Below are 14,314 nucleotides of genomic sequence, written 5' to 3'. Positions count from 1 at the left end.
GGAATCTCATGGCCACATTCATTGACCTAAAACAATGCACCTGTCTAGGGCAAGACAGAGTGGAACTCCATGTTTTCTACTGCCTGTACCCCCATCCTTGTGGGTCCCCCCCTGCCAGCTGCCTTGCTCTTGAAGGCACAGGAGCCAATAGTCAGAGGTTCCATTATGGCATCCGTCTTTCGCTACTTCTTTGGAAAATGCTGTGCTGACGTGGCTTTATCTTGAAAGCTGCTTTGCTGTTTGTTGAGTATCCAGAGAGGTTGAAGTTTGGGGACGGAAGCCTGATGGGTGGGACAAATGTTTGCGTTGTGTCCAATTACTGCTGTTCAATATGAATGGCTTTTCTCTTCTGCCCGCATCGAAAGAACCATATGGAGGGTTGGTTTTGGTCACATACGAGGCTTTCATTAAATGAGACAATGAGGATGATAGCAGGGATATTAATATTTTTTCATTAGGACTCTGTCCCCAGTCCCTCTGGCACTAGCAGGATTATGCACTGTTCCTATAAATGATGGCTCCCGATTTGTTAGAGGCAGCTTAACTTAGTTTTCACTTTTTATACTACAAGCCTACTCGGAAAGAAGATATTTTTAAAATATGCTTTTTAAAGGCTGAAACAATTCAGTTGACTGCGATGTAAATGGCAAGTTTGTAGAATATAAACAGACTCGGTGCCCTCATGTTCCAGGGGCAAGTGCCCCCCCCCCCACCTGGGTGAAATCCTCAATTCTGAATGAATTTACAGCATGCACCTGGTATGGGGGGGGGGAGGGAGGTCTTCTGTGCTAATGACATTAAGCTACAGTTCTTTTTTTTTTTTAAGATTTTATTTATTTATTTGACAGAGATAGCCAGCCAGCGAGAGAGGGAACACAAGCAGGGGGAGTGGGAGAGGAAGAAGCAGGCTCATAGCGGAGGAGCCTGATGTGGGGCTCGATCCCATAACGCCAGGATCACGCCCTGAGCCGAAGGCAGACGCTTAACTGCCGTGTCACCCAGGCACCCCATTAAGCTACAGTTCTAATGCGGTCCCCAACTATATTTCAGTAGAAAATCCGTTTTCCTAGTTACCAGAAGATCTTACAGCCTGAAAATAGGTAGATCAGCCTCCATGGTAGCAGGATTCTTAGAAACTGAAAGTTTGTTATCTGGAATTCAGAATGAAAGGGAGACCCTTCTAGGACACACACAGTCGGACCCAAAGAACAGTGAGCCAGGCCAACTCCAGTGTGAGCGCAGTATGCCCTCAGGAGAGTTCCGGCCTGTTTCCCCAGGGCTGAGTGCCTGTCCCCATTACTCTTGTCTCCCTGTTAAGTGATTGAAAGTTTAGATGTTACTATTCCTGAAGATATCTATATTTGAACACTCTTTCAAGTACTTAAGAAAAGGTGGTGTCTCTAAATTCACACCAAAGGGACACCCAGCCACTTTTCCATTTGGGAAAACCAGCCCATGTAATAATAGGATATAAAGACATCAGAGGGCAGAATTTTATCATGGGCCCTTAATTCTCTCCTCCTCTTTGCATCCAAAAGTGGAAACAGGCACAGTCATTATTTCCAGAAATCCTCAAATTTTAACCTAATTTCCATTATTCATTTAACGTGGTCCTTAATTTGAAGATATATTTTGAAAACTGGGATTCTGTGTAAAAATTTGGTTTTGGACCATAAGACACTGTTTTAGATTGGCCTGTGTCTAGCTAGTGAAATCGCGAAGGTAAAGATTCATGCTCCCAATTCTGTCCTACCTCAAGCATGGGATTTTAATTGAGGATAAGGGATGGGGATAAAAAAGTCTCAAAAAGAGGAAATTAATCATGGTGATAAAAAAAACCATCCTTCCCCCACCCCCTACCCCAGCCCGGAACTCCGATGAATAGAAGGCATGCAGGCTCAACAAAACAAAATTTAATTTAATAAACCATTACTACTCAGTAAACTTACATGGATAAATTTGTCCAGCTGTCTTACATGTGTTTTTTTATAGTTTACTCTTTTAGTGGGAGTTCCAAAGGAAAAGACAAAAGTCCTTGAATCTACAAAGCTTAGGACAAATAAAGTGACCTGAAGACCTAGAAGGATTCTAAAGTAAATTCCTAAAATTTAAGAGTAATCTTACCTGCATGATACGTAGCATCTTTAAGACACCACAAAAAAAGAAATCTTATTTTTTCAAAATAACTCTAGTCTATGAGAATCCTAAAAGGCTATGACAAAAGTTCAGAGCATTAAAAAAATAATAACAATTTGAAGCATCTAAGACCAGCATCATAAACATTCAGTTCCTTAAACATGTTTCAAAGAGAAAGAAAAAAATTAAGTTTTATTTTGAGGCATCCACCTAAATTTCGAGACTACTACTTTTGCTAATTGTTCTGGTTTCATCAAAAAAAAATAAAGACACCCAGAAAACTGCTCGATACCAACTGTTACTATGAATTCTGTTCTCTAGTAGTAGCAATATTCCCTGGATTGTGTGTGCATTTAGCTGCTCATGTCCAAATGCACCACCGTTATGAAGAGAAATGGGTCACATAGATTGGGCTGAGAATAATTTCAAAAGGGCAGTATGGAAACCACCTAACAGAGGCACAGTATACCAATTTTCAAAACAAAACAAAAATCCGTGCATTTGCACACATGTAAACGGTTAAAATAATCCAGCTATCTTGGAGGAATAGCCTATTGCATTAGGATCTTAGGGTCTTTTATATACTAATTATCCTGGTGTAGACAGGTGAAGGTAATTTAATCGGTCTGTTTAATCACAAAGCTAACTGAATCATTTTTAATAAGACTGATTATGTTCTTGTACGTATCTACAAAAATTAAGTGGAATTTGAGATTTGTGTGTGTGTGATGAATGTGCTTGTATAGGGGATAAATCCGAGCCATGCTTTGGGGAGCACATTTCACTCGTGACAATATGTTCAGAGACCTGTGCCAAGCGAGAGTCCTATTTCTGCCTCTTTTGATCACTTAGTTTGCTTTAGCCCTGGGTGCCTATTCTACAAGTCAGGACGCTTGCAGGACTTCTGATAACCAAATGGCTGGAAGGAGCCCTTCGCCAGCCCCACTCCTCTTCCTCTAGGCAGGTGTACTTAGAACACCTTCCCCTGGGTGCCTGGGTGGCTCAGTCGGTTAAGTGGCTGCCTTTGGCTCGGGTCATGATCCCAGGGTCGTCGCATTAAGCCCCTCCCCTGGCTCCTTGCTCATGCTGGAGACTGCTTCTCCCTCTCCCTCTGCCTACTGCTCCCTGGCTTGTGCTCTCTCCCTTACTATCTGTGTCAAATAAATAAAATCTTAAAAAACAAAAACAAACAAACAAAAAAAACCACACACACACACACACACACACACACACACACACACCTTCCCACCCCCACCACGGATTCATGAAAACTTCTGATATTCTGTTGGGACAAAGACTCATCCCGGACTCCAAAACATATTCTGTATGCCTCCCCCCGAGTTTTATTAATTGCATTTTTATTCCGGGGTCTTCCTGTCCTGTCTTGAAAGGTCAGAGATCCCCGAACACATACTGAGGATGAAGCTGTCCAAGTGCTTGAATCAGGATGTGGGACTTGTGGATTCAACAACTTTAGCCCTCTGGGTACTTCTTTTCAAAGGCAACACAAAACAAAAAGTTCAGTCTAATCTTCGCTCAAATAGTTAGCTCCTCTGGAAATCGAGCTTGGGTTGTAAGATAGCACAGGACAGGGATCAGCACTATGGCCTAAAAGCCAAATCTGGCCCACCACCTGCTTTTCTTTAGCCCAGAAGCTAGATAGTTTTAGGTTTTTTAAATGGTCAGGAAAATAATTAATAAATAAACGAAGAGGAATATTGTGTGATGTGACAACTGTAGGATGTTCAAATTTCAGTGTGTCTCAATAAAGTTTTATTGCAACACAGCCACGCTCATTCACATGTATCCTCTATGGCAGCTTTCACACTACCATAGCGAAGTTGGGTAGCTGCTTTAGAGACCCCAAGGGAAAAGTATTTACTAGCTGGTCTTCATAGAAATATTTATCAAACCCTACTATAGAATAAAGCCTAGTTTGGGGGTTAATAAGATCACAAGGATTCTGCTCATTCCCACAGGACACTAGTCCCTTGGTGTTCAAGGGAAAATACAAAATATAAATCCTCAATAGAATGATGAGAAATCTGTGCTTTTGTTTTGCTTGTTGTTTTTTTCTTTTTGAAACAACATTAGAAAGCATAAATATTTACCCATTCCAGGAACAAATGTATGTTTATGGTCTTTATTCTCAAAAAGGGCATAGAAAGAGATGGTCACACAGCCCACCCAGAGTTCACTCCCACCTAGTCTCTCAGTTTGTCTCTTTCTCAGCTACCGCTTCAGTCTGTGTTCTGCCTGAACGCTGGGAAGAGGGTATCAATGGACTGAACAGACCTAGAAGCATAGCAGCTCTCTCTACAAACACTGGCCCCATGACCAGGAAGAAGGGACAGCATTCAACACAAAGGTCTTAAATAAAAAGAACTAGTATCCCTTCGATTGCCCAAGCAAGGTTTGATTTGCCATTTCCATTAGTGTAGAAATAAATAACTATATTTGATTCCAAATGTGGGGAAGGGGTGGGGGGAATAAGGAAAAAGATGAAAGAAACCAGAAAGAACATTTTTAAGCTGGCCTTCTCCCGCTCCCAATTACAGATTTGGATATAGTAGAAAGTATATATGGTTCCCTGATATTTATGCTACTTGGCAACCAAGTAGCTTTAAGCAGTCCCTTGAGACCTTTGAATAAAATGGCACTTTATTCACTCAAACTTATTGTATGTGTGTGTGCTTGTAAATGGTAATGTGCCCTTAAAAGCTTGTCTTCTCTTCTAAGTGCTCTTTGTTACATGAGTCTACTTCGTGATGATGTGCTGAACGTGGTGAGGAAGAATGGTGCCATCCCCAAAATAGGCAATTCTTGGTTGACTCTCAAAAATCTTTTCAACTTTTCAAAATTTCACCAAAGGTGACATTTCTATCCCTGCTGTAAAAGTGCCTATGAAAAACCGTGACCTTTAATCTTTTGTGTTATCTTAATCTTCATCATAGCAAAGTCATTGACCAAAAGGTTACCGTTTGTTTTCACCAAAGATCCCGTATCATCTGAAAAAGGCTCATAGCAATCCATTACTCAAGACAATGGGTATTGAATGAACACCTGTCATCGTATTAGGATAAGGGCTGTTGCAGAATCAGAAGATTATTAGCGATGATCCTTTCCCTTCAGATGTCTATAATCATGCTGGGTGGGCAAAATTCCCATGAAATATATAAGCAGTTTTTTCATATGAAAATTTAAGCGCAACAATAGAAAAAATTCAGGGAGGACATAAAGCATTTTGAGCAGAGTAGAGGAGAATTGAACCAGGCATTACAGGAGTGTCAGATCTTGAGAAACAGAGGGTAAAGAGAGGAAGTGGGTATTCCAAGCGGAGAGAACAGATTGAATGAAAACAAGAAACAAAATATCACCTAAGCCAGCATTAATGGCTCCAAGGGCAAAGGAAGACTGAGTATGCCAAAAAGAAAGCAACAACATAAAGGGAAAAGTCACAAATAAATGCCCTAGTGTGAGATTAGAAGGACATTTGTAATTACTAGGATACTGGTTACAGTTACAAGACCTGTAACTAGCTCCCATTAACCTCCTATTCCTACTATAATATCCATTGCAATTCATTTTTAATTCCCTTAAAATGATTATTTGTTCCTTTATTTCTGTTTTCATTTTTGTTATTGTTTCTTTAAATCCGCCTGTCTAGGAATTTGTCTTATTTTGCTACACAAAGTAGTCCATCTGCTGTCATTCTGAACCTGTGGGAAGCTCGTCATCAGCACGATGGTAATCTTGACTCCCTGGCCTGTGCCCTTGAAGAGATCGGGAGGACACACACGAAACTCTCAAACATTACGGAATCCAAGCTCGATGAAGCCGACTTCAACTACAGCAGGCAAAACGGACTCTAGTCCGCGATCGCTCGCTAGACAGTGACGGCCAGCTTCGGGACATTTGCTCTAAATGGGAAAGAGGCAGCTTTCTGCCCAGTGGCATTTGGAGAATTCAGCCTTCATTTACAATCAGCGCGAATCCCTGGTTGCAGAAACTGAATTTTATATAGGTATAATATGTTCATAGGGAAAAGTACAAGCTCTCTTAAATATAAGAGGGCTCTACTGTCTCGTCTGAATCCACACTCGGGTTAACACTTGATGAACTTTCTCAGCTTTGGAGTGGGGAGGATAAAAGCGAGGGCGTAGCTAGAGAAAAATAACTGCGGGGGGGAAAAGATGAGCTACGATAAAGCCAGGAAGACAGAGCTTGAATCGTGCATGTTTTGAAACAGGTTTTTAATGAGGTGCCCCAAAGGGCCAGCTGATCCTGGTACCAGATTGTCAGGTTTGTCTACCAACTGGCATCCGTGATGTCAGCAATCATTGTAAAACCGGCTTTGCAAAGGGAGATGGGGTTGCCAACCCATTTGTAGGACTTTGGTAATGTCAAGGAGAGCATTTAGAATCTAGACTCCGAGCCCATCACACCAGCACCGATTCCCCATTTCTCCTAGCCACTTCACTGAAACGAGAAGGTAAGACGGACCACAAACTCGTTCTTGCAGTGTACGCCACCTTCATTTTCTCCCCGAGACAAATCTACCCACCTTCTTTCTTCCCCTTCCTTGCCCAGTTTCAGAGCATAATTAAACTTCTCAATATGGAAATTTACTTTTTGTAATTCGACAAAACAGAACCCTCTGTTCCCAGCTAAACCACTCGAATTGCAGAGTGCTGTTAGAATATAGCTCGAAGGGTTTGGAAGGGGGCGGTCAAATCGAGCCCAGGGAAAGATAGGGGCTGCAGTTGCCACAGGGCTCAGATAAGCTGTAATTCTAGGATGGAGGGATTGACCCAGTCTCTAAACATTGTTGTAAGGAGATGAGGGGTTCTGCTGTACTCTTCAATCCAGGTTCTTAAAACTTTCTAGCCTCTTGGTACTATGTTATCACAAAATCTCTCCGTAGGGCTATAGGGCATCCTCCTTTTGCCTTTTGAAAAATTAGCAGATAGTCTTTGGTCTAAATGATAGGAGTAAACAGACGTGAGGAATAGGTCTACCACAGCGACACAGAAACACATGGATTGTTCAGGAAGCTTTCGAGCTCTGATTACTCAACCTCACCCGGTATGCTTTCTCTACAGGACCATGAACATAGGACTATTGCTTTAAGATTCTATTTTTTAAAAAAGGCAGTGATATTGTGGAGAACTGAAGTCCACAGAGAATTTGTGAACCCCATCTTAACATTTTAGTCCATCTTTTATCCTATTAAATCATTTTTGACAAGATGTCCTGGTGGACTAAAGATGAGCAGATCTGTTCCTCATCTTCCAGTGGATATTTTAATTAGCTGTGCACAATCAGGACAAGCAAGGTCAAGGACCCAGATTAACTACAAGGCTGAGCAGCTACTTAGAGGTTGGCTACGTTAGAATAAAATATAGTCAGGGATGGGGGAGTTGGGGAGTACTTGGCAATGGGGATATGGTCAATTTTTTAAAAAAATGTTTTTGTAAGTCCTGTTTAAAAATAAATGTAAATCTCCACCAAAGTAAAAAAGACCTAGAAATAGGTGGAATTTATGATACCATGGGTAAGGCATTAAGAACTCTTGAATGCGTTAGCCATTTTCTCTAACGTGTGGTATATATGGTCCCCTGTATTGGACGGAAGGCTTTGCTACATGAAATTCAAAAGCATCTTGCTTTTCTCAGGAACCAAAGACATATTATATAGAACAAACAGATCCTCTTAGAACTGCTGAGAATATTTTCAAAATACCATCTCTAGATCACTCTAGATCAGGAAAAGACTCTTTTGCTAACGTCTCTACTTGTTTATTCCTTCCGGGGAATAAGGAAGAGAAGGCATGAGAGGGTAAATCATCTGACACCCTTGATAACATTTCTGGAAGAGGAAGAAGTTGAAGTAGATGGTCAGTCACCCAAAATAAACTAGAGAGTTGATTGGCCCGGAGATATACAGAAAGCATCTGCATTGACTGCTTAATAATAACTTGTAGAAACATAGAGTACTTTTGTCAGTTTCCATCTTGGAGGATTTTTGTTTTAAAACCATCCTACCCTTTTTTCCTCTTCCCTTCTAATTGGCCTTATTGCTTTATATATATTCCGCGAATCCACGCAGATCCTTTCTGGATCTGATACATTTTTTTTATATCTTAAACGGAATATTTTAATTTTTCCCCTAGAATCTAGATTATTTTAAGATAACAGATTACCATCAATCCCTCAACATCTAGAATTTCCTTCCGTGGACTTCTTTTTTTTTGACCTGGGTTTTTATAAATGCATGTGGGCATCGTACCATATTGAACAACAAAGGAAGCAAATTAATAGGATTCACCGCTGACTTCAGCCTAAGGTTCAAATCCACTTTCCATCCATTTTGCTCCCTCTTTTCATTTCTCTTACTTATTTCTGCTAGAATTCTACATAGGAGTTCTACAGAAATGTATGAAATTCTGTGGCCGTTGCATGTCAAGACCGTATTTCAATAGAATTCCAAAGAGAACCCATGTTTGTGAGATGTACAGACACGGTTGAGGGGTAGGGGTGTCAGGGAGCAGCGGAAATCACAGATCAGATAGACTTCACTGACACTTGAACCTGCGGTGACTCGCTAGGACCTAAACCCTTGTTCCATTTAAATGTTTTCGCATTCCAACACAAATGCCCCTCTCGAAAAAGATTCACTTGTCAGTACAAGTGTTTACTTTAGAAGTCTTCTTGTCCTAGTGTAAAAGGAAGCAAGACATTAAAAGTGGGCTGTAATACTTGGTAGGTTACTTAAAGAGGTTTTGTTTTGTTTTTTTTTTTTTTTTTTTACAAAATATCCCACTTAATGCCAAATCTTTCAGTCCTCAAAGGCATTTAAGTCTAACGGTCATGCTTGAAACAGGACTTCAAATTATGCCACCAAAGTGGTGCATTTCGCAGCTGTACCAGACTGCCGCCACATCATAAAGCTAATTTACAGTTTTTACAACGTTGCTTGTGCAGTCTTACTGGTCTCCATTAAAACCCTTTAAGCCAAAAGGAAGCTCAGTCTGCGGATTTAAATGCAAACCTCATTTACCGGTGCAGAAAGTCTCGTAAAACTCAGATGTACTCCCACAAACATTTTATTGGCCTTTTTGTAAGAGATGAATAGGAATTGACACAATTCTTTTTAAAGAGGGGAAATTTTCTCTCTTTTTATTATTTTTATCTCCAGCTACAGGTGTTCTCCAGTGCCATGGTCCCTACGTTTTTCTTTCAGTGGACTTTGAGAGGGGTTATTAAGTCAGATGACAGAAACAGGGTTCTCTTTGGATGAAAAGTTCTGGAATGTATTGCATCTCTTTTCCTTGAGAAGAATGTTCAACATCACGATTGATAAGCAAAGGTGGAATATGAAAATGGTATACAGATCTTCCTCGACTTATGATGGGGTCATGTTCCCATAAACCCATCATAAGTTGAAAATATCCTAAGTCGAAAATACACTTACCATGTCTAATCTGCCCAACACCAGAGCTTAGCCTAGCCTAACTCAAACGTGCTCAGGCCACGGACATGAGCCTCCAGTTGGGCAAAATCATCTAACACAAAGCCTAGTTTATAATGAAGTATTGAAAATCTCCTGTAATGACTCGAATACTGTACTGAACGTGAACAACAGAACGGTTGCCAGTGTATTGGTTTTTACCCTCGTGACGTTGTGGCTGATGGTGGGGGAGGAGGGGCCGTGGCTGCCCCCTGCCCAGCCAGCGTCATGAGAAGGTCAGCCCAGGTATCGCTAGCCCAGGAAAAGATCTAGATTCAGAGTTGCTAGTGCGGCTTCTCCTGAATGCCTATCACCTTCGTACCATCGTAACGTCAGAAAGTTGTCAGTCGAACCGCCCTAAGTCGGGGACCATCTGTAATTGGTTTAGATCGTATTCTCCACTTGCCAAACATCTGGCAAAATTGACTTGTGGATTTCAAAATGTTAGAAGACCTTTTCATGTGCTTGTATTTCCTTTCTGCCATTTTCGCTGCAATTTCTTAGTCCTTCTGTAAAGGTGTGGAATCCTAACTAGCAGACGTGGGGAAGGTGACGTTCCCTCAGAGGTCTTTGTTCCAGATCTGTGAAGGTCTCAGGAACCAGAAGGAGCTGGAAAACATGCTTCTTATGGCCCATCGTGTGGCCCATTTCCATTACTTTTCCTCATGAAACATTGCAGAGTTCTGAATCCTGGCACCTCCCATTGACTGGACTAGGGGGTCACGTCCACAGCAAATGGGAGAGCAAAATGTTGTCCTACAGGCAGTGACAAAATGTTCTTCTCTCTTCGGTGTTAGTTGCCATAGTGCTGTATTTGAAAAATCGATGCTTTAGCCAAAAGCTGAACGGCCACCCTCTTCCGCAGCTTCCACTGTTCTGTCTGCATAGAATTTTCCTGAACTCCAAGCAAAATGTATTTCGTCAAATGTCACAAAGTGAAAATGTTGCTAATCTTAGATGTGTTACATATTTTGTGTTTTTACTCTCCATACTCTTTCAGAAGCTGCAGTTATAAAGCTGTTTGGCTGTAGTGACAGCATGTGGTGTTCTTTGCAAAAGCAATTCTAGGAGAGCCAGCGTCTATCACGGACTCTTCACATCCCCACTCCAGGGTCGTCAGCAAAAAGCGAGGGAAAAAAAAAAAAAAAAAGGCCATTTGTGTGCTGTGTTTTTTCGAAAGATAAAAAGGGGATGGAAATCAGACCTGGCCGTTAGTCACTAGTGTGTAGTACTGTGATCTGAGGTAGGAAATTTAACTCTCATAGAATAATCGTGGTGTTTGAAGCAGCTACTTTGCTATTTCCTTTTGCTGTGAAGATCACGGGTTTTGGAATGTCCTCACAAGGTGGGCCTAAGACGGTGACCGCGAGCGCCATGTCTTAGTGCTCACCCTCCATCTGAACCCAAAGATTAAAAAGGCAGTAAGCTTCATGTTTAGGCCTAAGCTTAAGAATATCCTCCCCCACCCCGCACAACCCCTAAGACTGAGTCGGGCAGAGGCTACGTCCTCTTCTCCAAAAAGGTACAGCCTTGAATTATAAAATGGATCACGAAATTTGGCAATGTAACCCTCTGCATGAGTGGAAAAGTGTGCCAAGTACTTTTACAAAAGGCATGATTATGACAAAAATGTCCTTTTGCCTCCAATCTTGCTAACCCCAAAGAGTATTTCACTATTGCAAGCATTATTTACATACAAATTCCAAAACGGGATAAATTCTCCAAGTCCCTTAAAATTAAAGAGATGCGGGAGGTAGAGATTTAACTATGGTTCTGTCGAATCATGGGAAGATGAAATTTTAAGGGAATTTGTAAGCAGAATGTCTTGCCTTATGACCCCCATTACAATCAGAAATACATCTAATAATTCCAAAATCCTTCCGTTAGGAGCCCTGATGAGACTGATGAAGTAAGATCACCCCTTCGCAGGAAGCTCTGATCTGAGCCTCATCAGAGTGTAGCTTAAAAATGTCAATCAGAAACACTCTCTACGGCCCAGCCTAGATCACGAAGGTCCTTCCCATTCAACACGTCTCTATAATAAGGTGGGGAAAAAAAAAAAAAAAGTGTGCGAATTTTCTGGTCAGGAAAACAATTTTCTCCTTTTCCAAATTGGAATCAAGACGGATTTTAAATTTCTCATTCTTCAGACGTGTTTCTGATTTGGTACGCGTAATTGATACAGTCCGTGTCGCCCTAGAAATAGCGTGAATATAAGCAGTTAGAGGAAAACTGGCTTATTCTCCTGACCCGAACTCAAAAGATCTGAGTAATTGTTTACCTCCATTTCTGTACGGAAGAATTTTAAAACAGATTTCATTTTGTTCTGTTTATTTTGGGAAGGTGCGTGGGGGGGGTGGTTTTTTCGTGATTCATATCTCCAACCCATACCACTCTCGACTTTTGTTTGATGTGTTCAAAGCCGGAAAAAAAAAAAAAAAAAAAGCAGAACTGAACACTTAATTTGACATGAAGCTGAAGGAGGGAGCAAGCCAGAGAAGAGTTCGAATAAAGCATGGCCTTGGCTTCATACCACACTTTTTGTGCCTTGTATTATCAATGTAAATTCTGAATGTTGTATAGTAAATACTTGGATGGACTTCTTAGAAAAGGCTGCACTGGCTTCTTTTTCAGCACATGTACATATCTATGAATATATATACATATATATTTGGTAATGCCAAACAGCTGTGTTATATTGTACTGAACAAAATGGACCGTTTGGATGTTTTATGTAGAGTTTGCAAAAAAAAAAAAAAAAACCCCCAAAAAACAAAAAACAACAAAAAAACAAAACTGGATGGTTACAGACTTTTCAAGATAAATGTACAGACGTAAATTACCGCATATCAGTTATTTATGAATAAAGAGTCTTTTATTGACATTTTAGGATACTCCATGAGTGGAAATTTGAGATCCCAAGGAGGAGCCCCTCTGTACACTTCCCGCCACATCCTAGCAGGAGCTGGAATTCCCATCACAGGGAGGACAGTTTCCAAATACCTATTAACGTACTGAACCTAATTTCTCCCTGTGGCCTCAAGAATGAGACACCATGAGGCTACTGGCAACAAAGAGGAGATCGTCTCCTACGGTTCTCAACCCAACCTCTGTGCACACATCCACAGCTACCCTTAGCACGTTGTTACAAACTGTGAGAGAATCCCGACCACACCATAATCGGGAGACCATTCACCTTAGTCCTCAAAATGCTTGGGTTACTGTTTCACAGACACTATAGAAATGTTCTGCTTCTCCATGGGAAAGGTGTTACAAAAAGAAGCACAATGTTGTGCATTTCAGATATAGCTTCACTGGCTGAATCTGTTTAATTGTTTTAAAAATGCCAAACACTCCCAAGATCCTAAGAATTTAATCATCACTCTGTAGAGCTGGTCAGAGTCTGTTGAAACAGTGTGGTCCGCTCAGAGATGGTTTCTGATCAATTTCAATTAGTCATAAATTAAAAGAAGGTCACAAGTTGGTTTGCAACCAGTATTTTCCAAAATTCATCTTTAAACAAAATACAATTTCCATAGTAAGATAGGAGGTTTTGGACCCCCACCCTCACCCTGACTCATCAAATTAAGTCTGGAAAACTATGGCATAAAATGAAACCACATTCTCTAGATTTCTGAAAACCTGTAAGTGTATGAGGGGTCTAATGTATAGGATGGATCTCTAAAAGAGGAATGTATGCAACATCTCCTAAATGTTTGGACCATATAATTCTTTTTATGGATCATCTTATAGGACTAGCAGGGATGGTAATATCCACAAAGTGGCTGTGAGTGGTTCCAGTGCTATAAAGCTAATTAGAATATATTTAAGTTACTGGTAGAATGAGAATTGGTTTTAATTAACTAGGTAAATCAGTATGGTTAGGCAGAGCCAAGCCAAAAATTTCAGAACTATTTTAATAGAGCAAACAAACCCAATCTGAGTTGGTCAACTACAAGGAATGCTGTGACTGGCAGAGTCAAACAGAACTAGCTCATTTTGATAAAAATAGAACATATCAGCTTGAGCCTATAATCAACTGTTCAAAATATTTTTAAGTTTTGTCTAAAAAATATTTTATCTAATGAGTAACTGATTCCGAGTGGATTAAGCTACTTTGGGCTAATGTTTATTCTTTGTAGCCAACATTTATTAGAATTTGATCAGATTTAGTCTGATAGGGTTACTTATTCATTCAAAAATATTTATTTAGGGGCGCCTGGGTAGCACAGTCGTTAAGCGTCTGCCTTCGGCTCAGGGCGTGATCCCGGTGATCTGGGATCGAGCCCCACATCAGGCTCCTCTGCTATGAGCCTGCTTCTTCCTCTCCCACTCCCCCTGCTGTGTTCCCTCTCGCTGGCTGTCTCTCTCTGTCAAATAAATAAATAGAATCTTTAAAAATATATATATATATATATTTAGATTTGCCACAGGATAACAAAGCCTGGGTTCAAATCCTGCCCATGTCATTTAGCATTTAATATCAGACAAAATACTTAATGTTTCTACTTTATAGGATAGGGATGATAATAGAATTTTAGATTCTTTCCAAAGTATGAGGATTAAGTGAAGGAAAAAAAACCCTACATGTAAAGCCTTTAGTACACTATATGGTACTTAGTAAGCAACGAATGAGTGTTCACTTTTACCTTATTTTAGAAAGGCAATA

General features: G+C 40.6%; 1 protein-coding gene across 4 annotated transcripts in view; it reads left to right on the top strand.

Moving 5' to 3' along the window:
- Positions 1–12,256, top strand: part of UNC5D (unc-5 netrin receptor D) — a 542,759-nt gene extending 530,503 nt beyond the window's left edge. For all 4 annotated transcript variants that reach the window (XM_057303433.1, XM_057303432.1, XM_048226276.2 and 1 more), the window contains one exon: positions 5,804–12,256. In XM_057303433.1, the coding sequence (XP_057159416.1) occupies positions 5,804–6,008 (205 nt within the window). In that variant the 3' untranslated portion in view covers positions 6,009–12,256. The remainder of the gene's footprint in view (positions 1–5,803) is intronic.
- Positions 12,257–14,314: the final 2,058 nt, after the last annotated feature.

Source organism: Ursus arctos, unplaced genomic scaffold (genome assembly GCF_023065955.2).
Source record: "Ursus arctos isolate Adak ecotype North America unplaced genomic scaffold, UrsArc2.0 scaffold_27, whole genome shotgun sequence".
Taxonomy (NCBI): domain Eukaryota; kingdom Metazoa; phylum Chordata; class Mammalia; order Carnivora; family Ursidae; genus Ursus; species Ursus arctos.
This window is presented reverse-complemented; position numbering and strand designations above follow the sequence as displayed.